The sequence below is a fragment of the Lutjanus erythropterus genome, chromosome 17, assembly GCF_056507025.1.
Source record: "Lutjanus erythropterus isolate fLutEry1 chromosome 17, fLutEry1.hap2, whole genome shotgun sequence".
Taxonomy (NCBI): domain Eukaryota; kingdom Metazoa; phylum Chordata; class Actinopteri; order Lutjaniformes; family Lutjanidae; genus Lutjanus; species Lutjanus erythropterus.
Genome location: NC_139333.1, coordinates 18152252 through 18177473, shown reverse-complemented (window position 1 = coordinate 18177473; position 25222 = coordinate 18152252). Strand labels below are relative to the sequence as shown.

Here is a 25222-nt window from a genome sequence, read left to right as displayed (position 1 = left end):
CTCCTCTCTTCTCTTAAATTTGTGTGTGGTCACGTGGAGCCGAGGCGCCGCCGCGCTGTAAACATTCAGATAGACGTGCACACGTTCAAATAATCGGTTCACAAATAATTAGTGTCATACATACACTGACACGTACAGTACAGCGGCGTCTTATGGCTGTTCTGGCCACTGAAGCGATTTCATAAATAAGGGTTTCTGGCCTCGATATGTGGAGCGGTTGGAGATGATGAAATGATGATAGGAGTGTAGAGGGATGAAGATAAAAATGTCAGTGCTGCTGACAGTGCTGAATTGGCAGAAAAAGAATGGGGGGGGGGGCAAATAGAGGCCCAATACCTGAAGTGATACCAGGCTTTGATAGAACATTTTAATCTAGTGTGCACTATTCCATGATAAGAGATAACGGTTCAAGCTGTACCCCTCCAAAACCTGCCAGAATCATATCAATGTAACTGCTAGAAATGCTGTTTCCTCAAATATTACAATTAATTGAAGATCTACGGATGAATGACGTTGACAATGTCACTTAAATCTTATTTGGAAACCACTTCCTCTTCTGTCATAGGTGAAGCAGGTGTAAACTTTGTCCTCCAAGACTTAACATGAGGGGGGAGGTGCTTTATCACTCTGTCATGTTCAAGGTGCATTGAGCCCTCAAGCCAACACAATTCATTGAATTCTTGACTTGAATTGTTGCCTTTTATGGTTTGGACACTTGATACAGATGTGAATTTCAATGATTAAAAGAAAGACACAAAAATGACACTTGGCTCAAGTGTTAAGTGTGTGTTTCTTGGGTTGTTCAAATTTGGCATTCATCTGGTTTATCCTTGTGCAATTGCACTCTGTTATTACCACACAATATAGCGTTTTCAAAACATATTTTCCTGTTTGGTTATCATAATTTGCTGTTATACCTTTGTGTGAAGTGTAAAACTGTCTAGGCTGGATCCTGTAATCAAATTTTACTGACATTTGACCTGACACTCATTCTGAGTGGTAAAATCTTTATTGGTTGTAAATAATAATACAAGAATCAGCCTTGGACATTTTCATGTGGATGTTTTGTATGTGCATTTATGTCTTTTCTTGTGACTAAAGGACAATTCCATTTCTATGACAGAAATTGAAAAGGTGCTTTGACATGTCATTGACAGATTGGAATGGAATTTAGCCCTTTTAGTCTTGTGTATACATGTGCTCCATCTTCTCATTTCACCCGTGTCCATTCTGACGATTTACACAGTCTTCTGTCCTCTAGGTTCCCCCCACACATGGTGCCCCCTCACCACAGTTTGCACACCACGGGCATCCCACACCCAGCCATCGTCACACCCAACGTCAAGCAGGAATCCTCCCACAGTGACATCAGCTCTCTCAACAGCTCGTGAGTAGACTTTGGCTGCCCTAAACTCACGCTTCAGTCTCAGAACGTCTTAGTCGTAGGCCGACCGTGCTCACCTCTCTGCCCTCTGGTCCTCCACAGGAAACAGTCAGACGCTAAAAAGGAAGAGGAGAAAAAGAAACAGGTCCACATAAAGAAACCTCTGAACGCCTTCATGCTCTACATGAAGGAGATGCGGGCCAAGGTGGTGGCTGAGTGCACACTGAAAGAAAGTGCTGCCATCAACCAGATCCTGGGGCGGAGGGTAAGTCCAAAGTGAACAAACTGGACACACACCAACACTGTAATGTAGGACTACAATGACTAATCAAGTAGTTGACAGAAAAGTAATTGCCACCCAATTTGATCATCAATTGAGTCATTTTTCATGCAAACATGGCATTTCCTACTAAAAATAAATGCCAAGTTTTAGTTATTTTACACACAAAAATGTCAAACCTTTCCTGGTTCCAGCTTCTTAAATGTGAGGATTTGCTGCTTTTCTTTGTTATTTATGATTGTAAGTGAAAAGTCTTTGGATTCTGGACTGTTGGTTGGACAAAGGAAGGAATTTGAAGACATCACTTTGGGCGCTGGAATTGTGATGAGCATTTTAATGAGCAGATTAATTGATAATGAAAGTAATAGTTAGTTGCGGCCCTAATTCTTTGTTAAACCTTACATTCAGTTTATCCAGCTGAGTTTTTTCTTTCGTGTTGCTTCCTTTGAGCCAGGGTCATAACATCTGGGTATGGTCCGGGAATCAGTTCCATAGTTTGGGGTAGTGCGCTTGGTCACAATTCGCTATCTTTTAATGGAAAGCAGCAAAAGCCACCAATTCACTAACTAGCAGAGCTTGAGTTTATGTTGAAGTGTTCGTTTTTTCACATCCAGCCTGTCTGTAGTGGACTGAGACGACTGTGGAGGCAGCATTTCTTTATAGACTAAACAATGAATTGATTAATCGTGAAAATAATGAGCAGATTAATGGATAATGAAAATAATCATTCGTTGCAGCCCTACTTTTATGGTCAAAGTTATCAATCCTGGTGCTTAGGACACACTGTCCTATTACTCTTATTATAAACATGGGCTGATTTAAGGTCAATGCAGTCTTAGTAGGATAGAAGACAAACAGAGCTGTGGTAATCAAGGACCAAGATTGGGATCCACTGGCCTGTTTGAGGATTAAATGGTTTTGGTGGCGACTTGATGGCCCAGTATTGTAGATTTAAGTCCAGTTCACAACCTGCAAAACCTTATTTTTTCCTGATCATGGTGAAAATCTTTCCATGTCTTTTTTTTTTGTGTGTGTGTCTTGATTCTGATTTTACAGTGGCACGCCCTATCGCGGGAGGAGCAGGCCAAGTACTACGAGCTGGCCAGGAAAGAGCGACAGCTCCACATGCAGCTGTACCCAGGCTGGTCAGCACGAGACAACTATGTAAGTTTTTAAGTTTACAAGTCGTAACGGCCTGTTCTTTCCCCTTTCCACTAGGTGACATGACCAGGATGAATTCTTTTTCTTGCTCTATTTTTATCTAGCCAAAGGGATCACTTTTTCCCTGTAATTTTCTTTTGATTTGTATATCTGAGTCTGGACAAATTGCCTTGACCTAAAGCCCATCTTTTTATGACATGAAGGAATATTTGTAACAAAGTCTGACCATGATGTTGTTTATATGAACTCGCGGTGAATGTTTTGTGCCCTAGACACTTTGTTCTGACACATAAGTGCGCGGATTCTCATCAATTTTGTCCAGTTTTGGGATCAAGCTGACCCGAGTCTTCCATGAGCAGCCTTAGAGAAATCTACCAGAAGCTTGCCAAGATGTCTAGATGTTCACAGAGCAGAGGAAAATAAGACAAAAGATTACAAAGAAAAGAAGAAAAGAGCAGAAAAAGACAGAAAACACAGGGAGAGGAGGGAGAATTCTAGTCTGGCCTGCAGTGGCTGTTACAAACCGGAGGGCAGAGAAAGAAAGAAAAAAAGGCAGAGAAAGAATGAATGAATAAATAAGTAAACACAAAGATGAGTCCTACTCTCTGTTTCATGTTTTGGGCATTCTGCAATATAATAACTAAGGTTCCTGTCTGTGTCTATTTTTTTCTTTCTATTTTTTTGGCGGCTAACCAACAGGGGAAAAGGAAGAAGAGAAAAAGGGAAAAGCAGCAAGCAGAGAGCAATGGTAAGTGAGCTGCAATTATCTCTCATATTAGAAGAGCCCCATCATGTGTCAGGCAGATGTGACATCTTGCAAGATAAAAGTCAAGCTAGTTTTTTTTGTGTTATGTTTCTTTTGTGTGTGTGTTATTGTGCCTGGCTTTTATTCTTTTCTTTTTTTTTGGTATAGTTATGCTACCCAATGCAATATTTAAATGGTAGAGTTGCTTGTAATACCCCCCTTTTCCCATTTTCCCCTAGCCTTCCCCAGCTAATAACAACTGAATATGCATGACCCCCCACACTTCTTCTCACCTCCCCTCTTGACACCCCCCTCCTCCCCTCCCCACTTTGCCCCTTAGCGTTCTGGTATTGTGATATGTATGTTTTGAGAATGTGAAGTTGAAGCATTGTGAGAGCCATTAACTTTGCTAGTGTTGTGTGCGTGGCCCCCGTTTTATAATGCCTGTGCCCTGCAGATAGACTGCACTACAGTACTGTGTGTGTGTGCGCGTGTGTGTGTGCGTGTGATTGTGCGTGCGTGTGCTTGCTGGGCTGCCCCTTGCTTGCTTTCGTGCATGCTTTTATATGAGAAAAATCACTTACATCTTAAAATTAAGGAGGTTTGCTAATCCTATGATTTATCCATTTTTTTATTCTCATGATTCATATTCTTCTGATCGTATTGTGAGGAGCAATGGCGACTTGTTATCATGTATTTTGCGCTCGTTTGGTGACGGATTTCTTCTTGAAGGCCTCTCTATCTGTTCTTTTTTTTCAGAACACAGAGAATATTTTCCAAACCCTTGCCTTTCACTCCCTCCGATTACAGGTGCTAATGTCATTTTGAGTATTAAATTACTAACTTGTTTATTTTTTCTTCTTTTTTTATTTATGTATATTTATTTATCAATGAATGTGCAATTTTAGGCAGGTTTAAGGTTAAATCTATACTTTGAAATATGCTCTTTTTGCTTTGTTTGCTGCTTTCTTTTCTTAAAATGTTGCTATTGTTTACTTGACTTCAAACTAGATTATATTTCATTTAATTTACCTCCATTTTACTCATGTTACTACTTAGTTTAGAGCATTTTCCGTATTTTGGCATAATCACTATGCAATATGCTGAAGGAACTGATGGTATAAAGTTAGATTATCACTTTGGAGTATGACCTAAAGGTTGTGATGTCAGGGTAAACCTCCTTAATCTAAATGCTTCAGTAGCTGCGCTTGTGCCTTTCCTATAGGCCAGCATGAGTTTGGCCCACTCCCCCTTAAATCCGTCTCTACTCAGGCAAGACCTGGTCTCAAACACAGTCACACTTAATTTTACAGTTCACTAATAAGATGTAACAAGCTGTACTTTGTATCATATTAGACAAAAACTAGAAATAATATATTCTTCATTAGTCAGTATTAGACCCTTTATTTACCTTATATTTTTAGACTCTTATTAGACTTTATTAGAGTGTAATTAGCGACACATTACAACAGAACTGTACTGTAAACTAAATTGTATTGCGTCCCACGGTATGGGACCAGCCAAAGAAGTTGTCTCGAGTCGCAGATGTGTGATTTCACTTTAGTTTACAGTACAGTTCTGTTGTAATGTGTCCCTAATTTACCCTCTAACGGACTCTAATATATAATACTGTATAATAAACACCATTTTATTTCTGTTTTTTGTTTAATTTGATAGAAAGCACAGCTTCTTACATTGTATTAGTGTATTGTAAACTTAAGTGCAACCCCACTCTCTACTGTCACTCTGCTCTACTTCTGAAAACGACACGGTTACTGGGTAGAACTAGCTAAGTGACTGGCAGCTTTTCTGCACCAGACAGCCAATGTTGATGGAAAACGGTCAACTGTTTGATGCCGGGTCTAAGGAGTAGATTCCCTCTTCAGGTTCCAGCCTTTTTAATCCTCCCCCTGGCTAAGGCTAACTCACCACCATGCTGTTTTAGCAGTCTGCTACTGCTGCCTAGTTCCACCACCTTGACCTTGTCTCTTTGAAACCGTAGTGCACTGATAACATCTAGCAGGAAATTAATCCAATCTGCATTTGCTCCATTTATATCCTCTCGACCAAATGAGCACTCCTTGTCTTCAGCTTTAACTCCAGTTTAGATTATATGACTGCAAGTTTCCATATTAACGCTATAATTTGATAATTTGCATGCTTTTTTTTTTTTAAACTAATGTCTGAAGCACACTAATTGTGTTCAGTCCTATCTTTAAAGGCGCACTTGAGAATGGCTTTAAGGGTTTTTATTGGGTGTTTCTTGCACAATGAGCCACTGCCAAGCTTCATAGATTCACTGTTACCTGTTTTTTCTCCTTATTTCTCTCCTCCTTCCTTTTTGATTTCTGTTCCTTATGGTTTTTGGTTCTATTCCTCCTCCTCTCTGCTGGCTTCCCCCTCCCTCCCTGTTGCGGCATCAGACCTGAGCGCTCCTAAGAAGTGTCGAGCGCGCTTTGGGCTCGATCAACAGAATAACTGGTGTGGCCCGTGCAGGTGTGTATGGTGTGTGCTTGCACTGGCCGGGGCCAGGTGAAGGCTGGGTAAACTGTACACTGGGACTTCCTCCTTCCGCTCTCTGCTGCTGCCTTTTCTTCTTCTTCTCTGTCTTGTCTGTCCCGCCAGGCTATCGTGACCTCTCAGCTTCCTCCAGCCACGCCCTGCCGGTCTATCTTTAGGTTCCCACTATTTTGATTTTGACCTCCTGTTTGGGAAGAAGGGGATTAACAGCATATGCCAGAGTGTTTGTATGAGTGTTGTTTGTGTGTACGTGCTGATGAAGAAACATTTCAGGGGTTTCATTGCAGGATGTAGAAAGAAAACTGGCAGGTCGAGGGCTCGGAGGAGCTGGAGCCCGATGGGTTGGTCAAAATGGAGGACATCCCAGTGTTGCCAGCCTAAACCTAAGCCCTGGCTACATGTTTTTGTCCGTGCAATGACGTGTCCATTTTCTTTTTTCTTTCTTTTTCTTTTTTTGTGTCTCTGTGTGTGTGTTTGTGTCTACCTCTTTGGCTAACAGATGCAAATACCCCAAAGAAGTGTCGTGCCTTGTTCGGGCTTGACCAGCTGAGTTTATGGTGCAAACCATGCAGGTATAACTGCTGTAGTACCAATGGGAGGAAGACATCCACAATGAGCAGCTTCTTCTCCTTGATTATTACATCCCTCTAAAAACATGTTTCCATCATTGTGGTAACAGATGGCAAACTCTTCTGCTCCGTCTTCCTTTACTGAGGAGCTTCCTGCTATAAATTCCCTCACAGCAATTTTTTTTTCCCTCATTGAACTTGGTTCAAGCCCAGTGGCAGAAAATGGATTTCTAAATAAGATTACTGAATATTTTATCTCTTTTACAAGCAAGATCATGGTTTTCTTTAATGCAATTTGGAGTAACGTTTCTTACAATCTGACTTGTCATGGTTTGAAATCCATTTTCTCCCCAGGCGGTGGATAATTCCCTCCCATCTTAACTGTCATGTTTGTTCTAATTGGCGTCCTTTTTGAATAACAATGTTATGCTTACAAATTTAGCCCTGCTTTCTCTTGAGGGCCTGCTCAGTGACACTCTTTTCTGTGCCCTCTTCCTCCTCCTTCTCCACCTCTTCTTCCTCCAAACTCCTCTTCAATAACCCTTACTTAGTCCCTACCTGTTGTCTTTCTGTTCTGACACAAGCAGTCTTTGAATTGGGAATATTTTCATGGTAGGTATTTGTTTCTGCTAAGTAATACCCTTCTCTGTGTCTGGCTTGCACCACACCCTGCCCTACTCTTTCTTGACTCCTTCTGCACCAACCATCGCAACACATTGTTTCAGCTGCTACACGTTTCATTTGTCGTAATTGTTTATGTGGTCAGGTGATTTTGTATTTGGCTGCACTTTAGAGGCATAATATGTAACATTTATCATAAAAAACAATGCTTTACCAGCCAAAAATAAGTGTATTGGACATCCTGGGGATGAGACACAAGAATAAACTTTCTGGCGTGTTCACGAACAACTCGGGCAAATCGTACCGCTTTTACCTTAAGAGGTCATTCTGAACATTTAACGAACCTATTTCGAAGGACATTTCTCAGTTTTTGTCACAATTTCAAATGTCCAACTAGAATTTCACAGATCCCCTACGCTTTTGTGTATTAAAATAGTCTTTGAAATAAGTCCACCTCCACACAGTCTACCACTGGCTCTCTTATTTCCCTCCCAGCTGACATGCACCATATCAAAAACACTGCATTATTCCTTAAACAATAATAGCAGATCATGAGATCAGGAGACTGAAAAAGGGCGATGATTCAGTCTTTCGTTTTAGGAGCCGAGAGGTTAAAAGTTCTCTCTGGGCTCCATTTCCTAAAAGATGCATCTGGTGTAATTTCCCACGAGACAGAGAAATCAATAACATACACAGGCACATACTATGAATCGATATGTCTGTTAAAAAATGGATATTAGCTCATTTGTTGCAGTTTGACAGACAGTTATCGAGAGCGAGATGTGAATGTAGTGGCAAAATGATACCTTTTTACGGCCGGTCGATACTCTGCACCACCCAGAGCTGCAGTATCAGTGTAGAATGCGCTTTAAAAGCCTCATCCCCACTGTTTTTCCAGACTTTTCTAGTCTTTCTATACTGTCCGGTGTTGTCTGTTTGTACTCAGTTTATCGGAAGTGCATGCCTGTCTTCCATCCTAGCATGCAAGATTTTGTGAGCCCTTTTTATGTTATTTGTTGATGTCCTTCTCATTCTTAATAATCTGCTCTCTTGTGTTCGTGTTCATGAGTTTTTCCCCTTCAGAAAAACAAGAAAAAGTTTGATTTGAAGACTTTAATTACATGATAGATCAGCCTTGTATATTCCAAAGCCAAAAACACCTTATTCTTCTTTTTACCTACTCCCTGAGTCTTAAACACTAATACTCTGTGGCCTTCAGGCATCCTTGTGATAGAGAGGAGAGCTGAGAGAAAGGTCACTGCCAGGGTCACGATAAAGATGAGGTGGGCAGAGATTCCCCCTTAACCAAATGTGAACGCAGCCTTCGCAGCAGAGTCACCACAGATACATTCAACAATCCCCTACTCTCCTTTCCTAACTCCCCCCTCCCGCCTTCTCCCCTCTCTCCCCTCCCATGCTCATTCATCGGGTTCCACCGAGCGCAACGGGCCTGGCCTCGGGACTCGGCGTGCAGGGGGGAGGGTCCCGACCCCAGGCAGGAATGCAAACATGATGCCTTGACCCCTCACGCACACACACTTGTGTCTGTGGGGCAGATAACGGGGTAGTGGTGGATCTTGTTGACTTTTTCGCCTCGTATCCAAACTCTGTCCCCTCAGGAGAAGAGAGAGTAGAGCCAGATAGAGGTAGAGACGGGTCCAGTAACCTCGCGTTGCTGGAGAGAACAAGGCTGATCCCCAGCTGGAGCTCTCAGCCTGTAAGAGAGGCTGAGTCTACCAGTGGTGGAAAGAGTACTGAGAATTTGTACTCAAGTACATTATTGAAATGTTACTCAACTACAAGTAAAAATACTGTTATTTTTTTATGGCAACATAAAAATAACAACAATAGGTTATTAAATATAAAGTGAAATGTAAACTAGAAAGTGCATAAGGAGTAAATGCAATGAAACAGTTCTGTAAAAAGGTAAGCTAAATTAAAAAAGTAGTGACATTGAAAGTAATATTGGCAGTGATGAGAAATAATACGTTACAGCAGGCCTATTCAATTACTTTTTTTTTTTTTTTAGAAGGAGCAGATTTGGCAAAGGTAAAGTGCCAAGGGGCCAGATGTTAACATGTCTGACCTGTGCGGTTAGGAATTTAATTGTACAAAACAATAAAACAGAAAAAAACAAAAGAAACATTTTATACAAATCTAAGGGGATTGATAACAGACATAAACAATGAATGGGCTCATAACTCTACTAATAAAATGATTATTGTTTATTAGAAACAATATAAACGCCCATAAACTAAGAATGTTTGCAGGCTATTTAAATAAAATCACAATGATATACTTTTTATTCTCACATTTATAAATGATCAAAGGGCCAGATTGAGCTTGTTAAAGGGCAGGATGATGCATGCTTAAAGCTACCACAAGGAACCTTCATATTTTATTGATTCTGGAGCCCCCTGTGGACAAACATGGAAGTGTTTCCACCAGCATAACCACAGAACAAAACTTCCAAAACAAAATTATTTCAACAAAATCTTTTCCATCTTCTTTTTAAGTGGCTAACATACGACTTCTGATCTTTGCGTGGATGGTCTCGTTTATAGAGGCATCAGCATGTGACTGTTTCATAACCAGTTAAAAACTTCCTATAGCAGCTTTAAAGCTACTACAAGTAACTTTCATATTTTGTTGAGGTCCCTGTGGACAAAAGCAGTAGTGTTTCAACAACAAAATAAAACATTAAAATAAAATAATCTAAAATAAAAATCTCCTCCTTCCTCTATTTAAGTATTGTAACTGTATGCTTTTAGTACCAGTAAAATTACAGTCTTAAAAAAATGCTCAAAAGTACAAATACGCCCCCAAAATGGCTAAATAACAGTAATTTAAGTAGTTGCAATTAGTTACTTCCACCCCTGGAGTTTACATCCAGAGAGCAACCATTACTACATCTAATCTGCTTCTTGTTTTCTCATCATCATCATCGTCATTATCTCTGTGTGCTTTTCATTTCCCTGCTGCTTCACTTGTGATCTTTCACTCATGTCTGTCCTGTGTGATGGTTTAGTATTTGGAAACTATCATCTCTACCACTTTTCTTCTTAGCACGATGTTTACGGAGCTACTTGAATGCACCTGTTATGTAAAAGCAGTTCCAGGTGATGGTTTTCCATCAATGACGGTGCATTTAAGTGAGCCAACAGTGCTAAGAGGTGATGCATTTCGAAGATGTGGTGCTGAAAGACGCTCTCTCTCTCTCGCCTTGTCCCCCAGGAGAAAAAAAAAGTGCATTCGCTACATCCAAGGTGAAGGCAGCTGTGCCAGTCCTCCCTCTACGGACGGAAGCTTACTAGACTCCCCCCCATCCTCCCCCTCCTCAGTGGTTCCCTCCCCCTCCTCAAAAGAGTCCAAACCTCAGACTGAACAAATGCAACCTCTCTCACTGACTATGAAACCGGCCCACCAGCCACTCCACCACCCGCACCTCCTGGCTGGGCCTCCTCCACCATCTTTGGTTCAGCTGGAAAACTCTGCTGCAGCTAGCAAAACGCCCGGCGCCTCCTCCCACAACGGAGCCCTGGAGCACGGCGACGTCTCGTCCTCGCGGCAGCCGGGCTCCTCTGTGGTGTCCTCAATGGCCCGGCCCTCGGCATCGCTGTGTCATTCCCACTCGCTCCTCCCCTCCACGGCCCCTCAGCCTCTGTCGCTAGTGACCAAGTCTATAGAATAGTCTACCCTATTCTTCTCCTCTTTTTCTAGCTCTGCACACACACACCTTTCTAGGCCCTCCCTTCTGCTATATTTCACTTGCCGTCAGCTCTTTTTCTCTTTACGTTTCTGTGCCATACGGCTTTGAAATTTTAGTTTTTGTTTTATTAAAGTTCATTGGTCAATATTTGACCCATCATTATCAAAAAATCTAATTATTATAAAGAAATGATACAATGAGCTGTAGTATAGCTTTGTGAATCTGCCAAAATTTTTATGAATTTTGTTTTGTCTTTTTTGTAGTGTTAAACAGTGCAAACAGAAAAAAATTATTTAGTTCAACTTCAAAAATGTTTAAAAGACGGATATAAAAAGGTAGGCTAGATTATTCAATGAGCCCTTTTCTTGAAAGAGTTGGTTCTCCTTCTTTATTTGTATTAAATACGAGCTTGCGAACCAATCATTTTGACATCTGTTCAAACTCTAGGAGGGCATGAGGCTAGCGGTGACACCTCTCTGAGGAACAACTTTAATTGTGATGTTACTTGTTCTTGTTTAAATGTACAGAATAATGGGGAGGGGGGGGATTACTGTGTTAAATATGCATTCTTCCACTGCGTTGTCTTTTTTCTTTGTTGTTTACCTTTGGGGTGGAGTCAGGCAAGTTGGGTGGGCTTGAGGGGAGGTCGGGGTGGGAGGGTTGAGGGTTATTAAATTCAAAAATGTCACAACGCTAGGACCAGTAGTATTTATTGCTTTAGAGATTGCTTGTTGTATCTTGTATGTGTCTCTTTTTGACTTTTTTTTTTCTTAATACATTGTACAAATATTTTTTCTTAAGGTTAAGCGACTTATATATGAATGATCCATTTTTACAAGGAGGTTTTAAAAGGCAAATCTTTTTGTTATTGATTTCTTTCCTCACTGAAAACCTGGATTCCACTCAGTGTACTGTGTAGATCTCATGAACAGAAGTATGCACAACTTCATTTCAAGAAATGCGTCTATAAGCCATTTTACAAAAAGAAGAAAAGAAAACTTGAAACAAGAGACAGTGGGTACCGTGTCTTCAGTAGTTGGAAACGTGTCTAAAGCCCTTCTTTTTTATTGCACAGTCACATCTCTCAGACTGTAGATTCGTGTACAGATTTTCCGTGCCAAATTTTGTGATAATTTTCTCTGCCCCTCTAACCATGCTGTAGGGATCTCTCTCTTTTTTTTTGTTTTGTTTTGTTTCGTTGTTGTTTGTTTTTTTTAATTTCGATACCATTCTTTGCTGTGACGTTACATAGATTGCTATGTATGTAGTATAAATGTTGCTATAACAAATGTGTTTGGTAGCAAATTGTCAAATATTAAAATTTAAACTTAATAAAAAGGCGGACATCATACTGTATAAACCCACAAGGGCCAAATTATGTATATTAGGAGGTTCATAAAAAAACTATTAAATACAAAAAAATACACAAACTGCCACTTTTAAGTACACTACTACATATAGGTAGATAGAAAAAATAGGCATGTTGATGTTGCAAGAGGCTGTAAAAAAAGCTACAAGAGAATCATCCACTCGGTGCCATTGTAGTTGACATGACGCGACTGTAATCTGTCGATTTCTTCTCTGGTTTATTAAGATGCTAATGATAAATAGTTTGAATGTTTCCTTAACGGCTGTGATGTTCCTGTTCTATTTTATGCTCTTATCTTTTTGTTTGTTTGTTTTTTCCTGTTATTTTAAATGGTTCCAAAACCATGTTTTTTTGTAATGAATAAATGTTTATGCTGTACAGTCTCTGTAGCATGCAGTTCTGTATTAATAAAAGCAACTTAGTATGTGCATATCTTTGTCCTCCATTTATTCTGAAATTCACAGGCAGGTGCAGTGACCTAAAAAAATGTTTAAACAGCATTTGGGCAAGTAGCTTCAATCCAGCTGCATTTCTCCTTTATAGTTCATAACAGACAATATCCAAAGAAAATGACAGAAACTTAAGTATCAGCTCAAAAGAAAATCAATAAAATAATTATCTGTAATCATGGGTTAAATTGCCTTTTAAGAAACATGCCACAGGGATTAAAACTTGAAAATGCCGATCAGATTCAGATTGAGAATTCTAGTTTTTGCCCGTTGCTCAGACAATAAAACTGAATGTTTAAACAAAAGCATCACCTTAAAATTTTGCAACCATGCCTTAAACAGGCACCAAAGGTACAAACACAAGAAATTATAAATGCGTCGGTCATCTTGGTCCCAAACCTTAAGTGTCAAACATTTCATTGAGACAGAAAGGAAGCTTCGAGTTCAGGCAACTCCTGTTGGACATGATTTTGTGTTTGCACACATGCAAAATAAATGTAAAAATTCATGTAAGTTATCCTTCTGTCTCTCAGCCATTCAACCCATCACACACGTACCATTTCACTTCAAATTCACTTAATAATAATTTAGCAATCTAATAATAAGTCAAGTGTTTCTGAAATAAATGACCCCAGATCCTCACCATTTTGCATTTACTGGCTATGAAAAAAAAATATAACCTTTTTTTTTTCAGGGTGTAAATATTTAATTCTTATGATCACAGAGAGAAAACCACCTTATCTAAATATCTAATTATGTTAAAAGCCTACAGACAAATAAATCATGTAAAATGTAGTAAACAAACTATAAAAAGAGAAGAGACAAAACTGGAGTGAAGGTTTTGTAAAAATATTACGTCATGACGACTGCTAAAGTTTATATACTCTTTGCAGGAATTAAAACAAGAAAAAATTCTGAGCCTGAAAAGTTGTCCAGGAGGAAATGTCTACAATGTATTAAGTGTTATGTGATTTTAAAACTGTTCTATGCCTGAAATCAGGCTTTAAGCCCTGCATATATGTATTTGTTCCGTATCATAAAATCTAAGTTTACTCTACACACTATCAGTTTCTCCAAGATAACTGTGAAGTGCAGCTGCTCATGTTTTCTGCCTTTCACTATGTAGTGTTGTAGTCGTACACCTGAGATTATTGACACTCAGTTTATTGTTTGAAATTTAATTTAGACCTCAATAAGAAAGGTCGTACTACATAAACTAAGGCCTGGAATGCAATGGTCAGATTATTAACAATGGCATTAAAATGCAGTAACTGTAAACAGAGGACACAGATCTTAGTCCAAACTCCAATGCAAGAAATGAAGACAGAGGAACTTTTTGTTTGAACACATGCACGCTCTACAAAAACTTACATCCATTCAACCCATCACACACTGACTAATTCACTTCGACAAGATGCAAAGCAAAAAAAAAAAAAAAACATTTTGTTTTCTCTATTTTACTGTAAGTTATTTATCTGTCTATATAGGATTTTATATTGCTAGCAAATCACAAGTCTACTGTCTACGTACATTTTTATTTTATTTTAATTTTGGGGGCAATATAAACATCTGCTTCATATGCCAACAAAGCTCCTTTGAATGTCAACTTTGAAAATTTGGAACTTTCAGTTCAACAAACTCCTGGACCGCTTGCTTCATATCAGTTATTATTCTATATTTCACTCATAAAACCCATCACACACTATTTAATTTGAGATTGCAACAAATATAAACAGACGGATTTTTAGCTCACATCAAAGTGCATCTCGTTCGCAGTTTCTGTGACCACTTGTGATTAAATTCTCTGTTTGGGTTTTCATCTAAGAGGAAGGAACAGCTGCTGCTAAACGGAGAGAAATACACATCTGCACAAGGCTATACATCGAGACAGAGAGGAGGATCATGGTTAGTATTTGGTACTTTTCATCAGGTATGGACTAAACCTATTGCAAGGAATGAAGTAGAGGAAAGTCAACTGTGTTTTGAAGATTTGTGTACACTAAAGAACAAGATCTGAAATCAGTGTTGTTCATCATGTATCAACAAGAGGATAAAAATACTACATTGTGCATACATTTTAGAAAAAGTGGAGAATACTGATTAGGGCTGCACAATTAATCAAAATATTAGCAAAATCGCAATATGGCCAAGTGCAATATCCAAATAACAATATTTTTAAAACAAAAGTAAAATGTGTCACAAAAAAACAGCGTTATAATGAAGTACTGCAGTCCTGCAGAGACGCCCTGACCTACAAATCTTGTTCTCCAGATGTTGTTTGGTACAGATCCCAACAAATGTTACATCATCATGAATTTAACAGATTTTTCAGAGAAGTGAAACTCGTGATGCAAAAATGACACAAATCATTAATCATTTCACAATGGCAGCATCTGACAAAATAATCGCGGTATGACTTCTGTTTTCACCATGAAAGTGTAGAGAAGACTACAGGACCATGCTGAAGCCTGGCGGGAAATGCAAGACCTACTGTATTAAAAAAAAGTTCTCGCTGCTCTGATCCATGAACACAAATTCCCTACATCGTCTGACCACACTCAGCCACATACCTGCATCTCATGCAAATGGACCTCTGGCACTAAATTAATAATAAAGTGATACCTGACCAGTCCCTGTAGGGAAATTCTCCGTTCCCTTGCTCCCATCTACATGGAGGCCAGAGTTCAGGATGAGCTCAGAGCGGCACCTCTGGAGCAGCGAGAGATTCAGTGACTTGCTGGAGAACATTTAAACAAGGTTCTCGCTGATAAAGGAGCTTGTACACGGTTGTCTGTTTGCTCAAGTATCTGAAGCGTCCTGACCACTTCAGAACTGCTTTTCCTACATACATAGTTTGGACATTTTATCATGATAGTGGTTTAATTTTGTTTTGGGTTATAGAGCCACTTTCTGTGACATACTGCCTTTGCTTCACTGCGGTTCTATTAGTAGTTATGTCAAGAATTTTGTGTAGAAATCTTCTGTATTAAAGGCAGCGCACAGGCGTTACATTGCAGTCAAAGAAGCTGTGTTGTTTGGGTCGGTCTCCACTTATGTGACGTTCTCAATGGACCAACAACAGCTTTGCAGGAAAATAGTCTCTGTGTACACGCTCGCAACATTTTATGGATTCACTCGGCACACTGTGGAGAGGAGAATTGATTTCTTGTTTATTTGAAGTTTGCTTAAATCTACAAAGTATCCAAAGCAAACAACGAAAAAGTATCAGAGAGTAGCTCAAACACAGCGAGCGGCGTTGTACTTGAACATGGCCATAATGTAATGTGGTCCTCCGATGAATACCAAGCAAAGAAGAACTGAAACGAGGGGGATGGATTCAGTTATGATCAAGCAAATATGGGACTCTCCTTTGTTCCCTTTGAATGTATACAATATGCACACTTAATGCATTTGTGTGGGCTATATCCTTGAACTATAAACCTACTAGCGACGTATAACATGGGAGCGTCCGTGACACTTCTATTACATTTCAAGAAGGAGGAAAGGCGTTGTATACCTGAGTAAAGAAATGACATTTTTTGATGTCAGTGTGGCATGGAGGAACAATGTTGAAGGCCATCGCTGCAGGCAAGCATACAAATCAGAAAACACTGCACAACATTAAATATGTCCCCTAGGTTACAACAAACAGAGCACAAAAAGATATTGTTTCGGATGTTATTAAAAAAAGGAGATGCATACCACTGACCCTGACCATGGTGGGAGAACAAAATTGAAAGGGTGAAGAAATGGCCACAGCGCAGCATAAACATCTACAATCTCCTTTTTGCCGAGGATGAAAATGCCACACATTTTTATACAGCTTCATATTAAGAGATTAATGTTGTCCTCCATAATGACATTCCTCTTTTCACCCCAATTAGGTTTAACACGGAGTTAAAAGAATAAAGGATGGGGGGTCAGCGCTCGGTTTCTCCGTGCAGAAGAGTTTTTCGAAGGTGCTCTTTAGTTTGGAGCTTTTTGTGAAAGGAGTTCTCATAACACTCTTGAAGCAAAACAATTAAAAAAAAAGCCTGAATTGCACAGATAGTTCAAAAGGACGCATTGAAACCATCTCCAACCACATTGAAGCCCTGCTGTGACCTTCATCAGGGAGGAGCAAAACCTTCATTCATTCCTCATGCACTTTGATATGCTGCTCCCTAAAGAAGACCACTGCACGGCCAATAAAATTCACGGGTTCAAAAAGCACTTGAGTAATTGTTTGGGAATTGGAATACCGAGCCAGTGCCCTGTTTGCGCTGTTCTTGACCGTATCGCATGATCTCAAGATTTAAGTCATGTGTCTAAGGATGGACTGGAGTCAATTGATTTTCTGCAGGACTGTAAGAAAAAAAACACAGAGGTAAAGGATTCTGAGGTCACATCAATACTTATTACAAGTTTGCACTCTACAGTGTGGGTGAAGAGGGTGAGAAAGAATGGGGCAACAAAGGAGACGATGGCAAATAAAAATACAATGCAGCAAGGTGTGAGTGCTTAGAATGATTTTGTGCTGTGTCCACACACAACGCCAGGAAAATTAAGCGAATTCAGGGTGTTATACTGCAGGTAAAAGGCCATTTAGAGGGTGCTTTGTGGGAAAAGAGTGCAGCAGTATCACAGCAAACATCTGACAAACAACAAGTGCAGAATCTGCACAAATTAGAACTTAAAGGCACAATATGTAAGTTCTGCTGCTAGAGGTCTTTCTCACATCAAAACAATATCAAACCGTGAAGTCATGTGATTATGGGAGTTGTTGTCTTTTTTTTAAAAAGCCACAATTGCCAATGAAAATCTATCTGACATAACTCAGGCAGAAATCATAATCATGGACGAGGTAATATGAAAGGTTTTCTTTACATTATGTCATTCTTCACTCTCAGACTCTCAGATTTTCATGGAGGTCATATCAACTATCAGCCAGTGGGAAATGTACCTTACCTTGAATAAATCATGTGTTTCTCTGCACTGTAAGGAATAACCTTGGGAATTTAGTGGAATTAACCTTAACCTGAATATTTTCTCCTTAATGTAACATAAATATATGTATGTATGAGTAGTATTTATTCAAGGTAAATAAACTTGAAATGTCTAGTATTTATTTCCAGAACACTTCAGCACTCTAAACATGATTTCTCCCAACTTGTAGAACTTCAAATGATGAGTTGAATGGATGTACTGTACAGAGTTCAGTAGAGTCATTAAATTAAGTTTATAAGGAAACATGAGCAACATTATGAGCAGACTTAGCAGAACACACTGCATGAGATCACTAATCACTGAATCTAATACACTTAAAATAAGCTGTGGTTGCTTGTTTTCACAATAATGAAAACATTGCCAAAAAAAAAGTGATTCCTGATTCCTGATTTTTTATTTATTTTTTTTATTTTTTTATTTGATGGAAACAGTTCCATATATTGAACAAAGTAGCTTGAACAGGAACAGCTGCAGCTTTAAGTTTGTGGTGTGAAATTAAGAACTGAGAGAAGAGTAAAAGGAAAATTGTTTGTTAGTTCAACTTAATATCTTGCACTTAACATGTTTTCTCAAGTACAAATGAATTAATATCACGTTTATTTGTTTGAATCATTACAAAAACATCTTAACTTGTTTGTACAAATTCAGTCATCTTAAAACTTTAAGGCAGCCCTTTATAAGTTAAAACAAATAGTTTATTTTTGGGTTTGACAATTGTTGGAAACATTGTGGATAATGTAAGTACACAACTCAACTAAATATATAACATAGGTTGAGTTGCTTTTCGACTTTTTAATGTGGAAATGTTACATATTACAGCAGTAAAAGATGCCTGTGGTGGAACAGTATTCCAGTTCAAGGGATGCCATCATTTTTGGCTCTCATCATTTAAGTGAAAATTTGTTGAAATAAACACAAAAACATTTTAAAGATTGGCAGAGGACGGCTCAAATAAAAATCGAGAAATGGGCATTTTAATGTATTGTGCAAATTAAATAGAATGTTTTCCATTTTTGATATTGGCTGCATACTTTTCCATATGTTTTTATCATTGTTAGGGAAATTAAATTTAGAAATATCCGTTGCTCCATGTTTGCCATATGTCACTGTATACTCTGTGTTTAGGAAATAGAAATGACTGCAGTTTTAAAATACATGGAATTCATACAGTAAAGAAGTAAAAGAACTCCTAGATGGTAGAAGCCTGAAAAGTAAAAGCATTTTGCTTTTAGAAATGTTACTTCTCCTCGTCCGTGATTAGCTTATGATGTTCAAAACCTCTTGCCTCTACCTGTTATCATATATTCTAATACATGCCACTTAGTAATTTGCAGATAAATATCCTCTTCTATTTTCCCAAACCAATTTTTTTTGAAAGAATCCCCCCACTCTTTTTCAGTTACAATTGTCCTCTAACCTTGAAGAACAAAATGACGCACATGAAAGGTGTGTATTTTGAGAGATTTTTTTTCTTTCCTGCAATATGAAAGAGTCTCTTTTATCTGAGAAATAAATAGGGGCTACCACACAAGGGAAAATCTTGGTACAATTTGGTGCACAATGCTTTCCCTAAAGGACTATCCTGTGGTGTGCCAGTAACAAGGCCATCTTTAATCAGAAAGATTTTGGATCCATTATGGCCATATTGTGTGTATTGCACTGCAATAAATCCTGAAAAGAGGGACAATGAAAGCAGCGATCAAGTACACAGAGGAGGGGAATAAGCAACAGGGAGCACAGGGCCGCTCCACCAGAGACAAATTTCAGCAATTCAGACCAGAACATGGAGAGCCTTTCTCCCTTTTTCAGCTCAAGTCTCTCTCATAAACCTGCGCTTCTACTTGAAAATTAAATACCACGACATCTGATGTATGAAACCAAAGGTCGCGCAGAGGCAACAGTTGCAACACAGAACTGAAGGAAAAGAAAACAACAATCTGAATATCTATCGTGTTCCTCATATTATGTTACAGGAGCCAACAGCACAGTCGGTTATTTCTGTCCTCTCATTTGTGACGTGTATGGCTCTGACCGACCAGACAATAACAATTATTTAACCACATATAAACCACCAAACCACAGGCACGAGTGATGAAGTCAAAGGTGTGCTGCATAAGAGATTTATGAGATAAGTTCTGAAATGAGTTGCTGATTAACTTATTTGACTGGCAAACAAAAAAAAAAAATGACAGAAAATCAAGGAATCAATGAGTTCCCTGTGACATTTATAAAGCTGTCAAATATGTCAAATATTTGCAGAATACAGATTCTCAAATGTGAGAGTTCACTGCTTTTCTCAGTTTTATATCATTGTAAATTTGGGTTTTTGACTCTCCTTTAGGCAAAAGAAGAAATACATCAAATTAGTCTTATACAAAAGCACTTTTATAGACCAAATTAATAGATTAAAGAATTGAGAGAATAACCAGTAATTAAATATTCATAGGTTGCAACCCTAAATGAGGCCAAGCTGATTAGTGATTTACTTTATCATCCTTAAAGCCGCTATAACCACTATTTTTATATTAATAATGACTGTGTGTAAATTAAAGAGTTTACTCATAGTGACAAACCAACAGATAAGTATCACCTGACTCTGTAGTCCCTCTCAACTCTGCAGAGCTTCTTAGTGTCTTTTAGCTCATTGTTTTGGCTTTCTGGACAGACACTTTTATTTTTATTTTTTTGCTTTGGTTCCCTGTCACCACTTGGAAGCTGATTCACAAGGTAGTATCTACTCGCCCAGCACCAAACATTTGCTGGATGTGAACATTAAGCCCCTTTTACACTGGACAACAAAACCCTCAAACATCCACTAACATATTTTGTCTTCAGCGAGAAAGTTTATAATCAGCGTTGTCTTGAGTTGAGTGGCTGCAAAACAGTGGCTAAACATTTAACTTCCTATAAATTCTTAAGTTCCAAAGTAAAGCATACTTTTGGATATAACTAGACATGTTACTAATCACATTTCTAAAACTAATAATGCAATTACAATTACAATTTCAAATTATTCATGACTTTGTCTTACCTGAAAACAGTGGACAGCTTCAGCAGACGGTGGTGTTTGACAGTTTAGGTATTGTGATCTTGATTTTATATAAACTGTTCATGCTATGTTGACTTCCTGTCCTTCTTCTTCTACTAAATCCAGCCATCTAATCCAGGTAATAAAGGGAGGCACTACTTGTTGCCCCCCTCTGGTGGTCAGGAGTATGGATAACTTCTATTAGCGATTATACACACAACATATGTTCACTGATAAGATAATTCAAAACAGTCAAAAAAGTTACTTTCTGTCCTAATTACTCTGAGAAAGCAGTTATTTGTCAAGCGTTTCAATTACTTTTTGAGATAAGTAGCTAGTAACTGTAACTACTTACTAAATTTCAGTAACTTGCCAAACAGTGTTGCTAATGTACATAACATTAACTTAATAAGATGATAAAATGGTGTGTTCATAGCTCGTTTCCGCTGCCCTCAAGAGGTCAGAAAATCATTAAATGCAGGTTTAATTGACTTTTTTAAGCGACCAATATGGCCAGCTCAGCACAGCTAATATCGGCCATGCGGAGAGAAAGAGCCTGGAAAGCCAGAAACCTCTGTAAGTCACCATTAGGTCAGTGGTATTGATTAACAACCCTATCAATGCTCTACAGAAATACACTGTTTATTCTGAACTGTAGGACCATAAACATCTCATTTGTCACACTTTCAAAGTTAACTTACAGCCTGGCCATTGTTAAATGCATTTGTTGTCAAGACGCCTGATCTGCATTTCAACTAAATAGCGCTTCATGTGGGGGACTCAGACTCGGTGATTATAGAGGAAAAATAACTCGAGAGCAAGTGTGAGGCCAAGACAGAGAAAGAGAGTGCCGCAGAGAAGAGGTGCAGCATATATACAGGTGTTATGTGTATGTGCTGCTGTCTGAATGTAGGCTTGTGTGTCACCTTCCCAGCACAAGTGCCCTAGTCCCTAATGATGGCGGTGTGCAGCGAGCTAACTACCCTCACAGTGGAGCGAGCCCCCAGGCTAGTGCCACATCTCTCCATCAAGGCCTGCCTTCATCCCGCTTTACACTGGGCCCTTTCCAAAGACACACACATACACACATACACAGAGCCAATGACAAATAATTCATATTATGGCCTGCCTGAAAGTTTGCCACACTACCTCATTAAGCAGCCTATTGTAACTGGCTGACATTCTTTCAGCACAATAACATTCCTTGGTCGGGTTGTTTTTGAAGTGACATCTCACTAGAGGGAAACAGAAATAAATAAAGAAATAAAAAACACCCAGTTGTGCTATGTTGTTTTTCACCTTCGGAACTCTCAAGGTGATGCAACTTTAGCTGCCAGATATCAATAATGGATCCCTGTTGTTTCTTGATAGGAATGATAGCTATTAATGAAGACACTGTAGCTCAATGCGAACCTACATATTGAGTTTGATCTCCCACTTAGGGCTGCATTGATTTTTCCTCTTAGCCGCACAGTCCAGTGCACCGCTTCTGACACACAGATTAAAATTAGTCTGTTTGATTTCATCTGCAAAATTAACAATGGGCAAAGAGAAAGGCATACTGGGTAGGTAGGAGGGGAAGAGGAGTGCATGGGGGGGCATTCAGGGAACGGGGAATATGGCTTGATGAGGGTGTGGAGAGGGGGTAAGTGAATATGCTGCTTTGATGTGCTCCATGTTTGCGCACATGACAGCAAATGGCAGAATGGCAACAGTGTGGGTGTTTTTTTTTTCTGAGTGGCAATCAGTCAGTTCAGAGGCGCTGAGCTCCTGGCGAGCCTACAAGGCATGTGGCTAGGTGCTCTCTGTCCTGGGGGCGAGACAGGGAGAGCTCTGACTTTTCCGGGGCATCAACGAGGCATGGGAGAGGAAGAAGAAACTTTCTCAGCAAAGTGAAAAGAGGGGGGAAAGAGTGGGGGGAATCATCCAAGTAAGGCAGACTTGAAGTTAAAGCACTGACGAGCACTTCAATCTTCACTTCAGTCTCGACAAGTATGCCAAACATGGATTTTGCATAAACACACAGCACTTCAGAGGCAGACGTGGAGATAAAGATGAAGTTATTCGAATAACAAAAGGGAAAATGAGAGGAAGATGGAAGGCGAAGCCCCCAAACATGAGGAAAGATGGAAGACAACCCCTGCTAAGTTGGATTCTGCGGCTGTCTTCCATCTCCCTCAGCAGATAGCAGGAATGATAGCAGAGCATGTTCCAGCCTCCTATAATGAAGTCCAGATGCATCAAGTCAGCTCTGCTACTCATCATCACAGGCTGTGACCTTGGGAAAACTACCTCAGCTGTGGGCCTTCTCTCATATTTACAGAATACTGCAGAGACACAGCAAACCATGCTCGCTGCTCGGGGATTAGGAGTAGAAAATTCCAGAGTAACGTCTTTTCCAAAGGCCAGACGGCTGCATGTCTGTCCTCTGTTAATGCTGAGTTAATGGACTGGCGTGCGTCCTCTCTTCCTGCATGAGAGGCGATGCTATTCAGCCTACCCTGACCTATTCTGTGTAATAACACACAGGCCAATGTCAGAGTCTATTCAGCTCATAGACTGTATAAAAGAAGAGGACTTATAGCCACCAAGTCTGAAAGGTGAAGCCGAGGCAAATGTTCCTAAACCTGCATCGTTTCTAGTGGCCAGCAGGGGGCAAGTCCAATTGTATAGAAGTCTATGAGAAAATGAGGTCGTGACCAAAGTGACCTGTCAGAATCAGAATAGAGATATAGCAATGCATACTCATGACACTGTGAGTATATTTAAATAGCCATGACTTTGTTTTGGGGTGTTTTCCCGTGTTTTTGTTTTAGAACTCTGACCCTTTTTTAAGTTATTTTAAACATTTTGGTCGCCTAAGAAGTCTTGGTTGTAGTCTTGGTCGATTGTACTAGAAGACACTCCTGATCCTCAGCATTCAACAATGAAAAATTGTTCTATTTTTAAAACGTATAATTTATTCACGCATGGACTGTGACCGCATAAACTGGTAGCTAGAAAGAGTCGACTGTTTTAAGCCTATTTTTTTCTAGATGAAATTGGCATCCCAATCAATATAATAACATGAATTATGGATATGCACCTTGCCAGCCAAGCTACTTAGCTAGCACCAGTGTTAGCTAGTGTTAATGTTAGCTAACAACTTCAAGTTGGTTAAACTGCAGGTACTCAGTACTACAGGACATGACCTGGGCAATACAGCAACGTCAAAGGAGACTTCCTGGAGAGAAGAATCCCACTTTCTTAAGGAAAGTGTTTGATATTTTTATTATTTAAAGTCACCAAATGGAGGAAACAAAGACTCTGAAACTCATTTTTTGTTTTCAAAATTTCGACATCTCAAGGTTCCAGCTTCAAAAAAACAAGATGGCAGTGGCCAAAATGCTAAACGTAAGGATTAAAAGCGATTGTCCACAGACCAACTGATGGGTGATGTCCATTTGTTTTATCCAGTCTATGACTTGGCTACATGAAAAAATATTTGTAAAAGGCTCAGACCAGGAAGCCAAGGGCGCATGCACTAAAAGTTAAGCTCTATTGAGACATCGTGACAGCAGCATCATGAGTTAACAATGTGCAATAAATAAGCAAAACTAAATTACAATCACATCCTCAAATTCCAAATTGCACTGTCCTACGAGGCCATAATAGCCACACAGAGAACAACTTGCTATTGAACCGGAGGAGAGAAAGAGACTGCAGCTGATAAAACGGTGTGTGTAACTTCACAGTAATATAAGGAGAGTGATGTACTAATGCACTGTGTGCAGACCTGGATATAAAACATCACTGTAATCAATTAAAAGTGTCCGCAGTCTTCCTCTTTTTAGTTGCCAAAGAAAAACTTCAGTAGTCCTTAAAATAAAACCTCAAATCCTGCTCCAATTGCCTACAAGGTGCTGAATATAGGCCCCAGAGAAGAGGCAGTCGTCAATTAGTATTCCTACGCCCCTGTGAAATTCAACAGTCTCAATCACTTTGCCTGAGTTCATACTTAACAAGTTGGTTTCATCGCAGGACTGACAATGGGAGCAGATTGTGTTTTTGTACTACATATTACTTCTTATTGCCTCTTTTAGTGATGGGAGATTAGAAAGCACAAGACACACTGATGTGGCTGAGAATAGCAGGTAAAAACATTTCACTGATTTTCAACTCCTCAGTCAAGTGCAATGTATCATAACTTCAGTGGCGCGCACTCACTGTATGAAACAAAAGTGGTGTAAAAGTGGGACGGCAAGTCTCATCGAGTAGACACAATTACAGTGTTGAGGATATGCTGTGAGCATCGGATGTAAGACAAGAGAGCCATTTTAAAGGAGATTAGTGCTGACACCTCCCTGTGTCTCAGCGTGCAGTGATCACACTGCGCCAGCTACTGTGTGTGGGAGGCCTTTT

General features: G+C 39.5%; 2 protein-coding genes across 20 annotated transcripts in view; one reads left to right on the top strand and one right to left on the bottom strand.

The window, feature by feature from the left end:
- Nucleotides 1-12788, top strand: part of tcf7l2 (transcription factor 7 like 2) — a 111593-nt gene extending 98805 nt beyond the window's left edge. For 4 of the 19 annotated variants that reach the window (XM_084740175.1, XM_084740173.1, XM_084740189.1 and 1 more), the window contains 7 exons: nt 1247-1387; nt 1487-1649; nt 2721-2829; nt 3511-3573; nt 4330-4380; nt 5994-6066; nt 10515-12788. In XM_084740175.1, coding sequence (XP_084596301.1) covers nt 1247-1387; nt 1487-1649; nt 2721-2829; nt 3511-3573; nt 4330-4380; nt 5994-6066; nt 10515-10971 — 1057 coding nt within the window. In that variant the 3' untranslated portion in view covers nt 10972-12788. Of the gene's footprint in view, nt 1-1246; nt 1388-1486; nt 1650-2720; nt 2830-3510; nt 3574-4329; nt 4381-5993; nt 6067-6589; nt 6663-7210; nt 7272-10514 lie in introns of those variants that run through there. The other 15 variants (XM_084740191.1, XM_084740180.1, XM_084740190.1 and 12 more) reach the window with 10 other exon arrangements.
- Nucleotides 1368-25222, bottom strand: part of aldh18a1 (aldehyde dehydrogenase 18 family, member A1) — a 102411-nt gene continuing 78556 nt past the window's right edge. Inside the window, exon 17 of the mRNA XM_084740172.1 lies at nt 1368-1500. Within this exon, the coding sequence (XP_084596298.1) occupies nt 1427-1500 (74 nt within the window). The 3' untranslated portion in view covers nt 1368-1426. The remainder of the gene's footprint in view (nt 1501-25222) is intronic.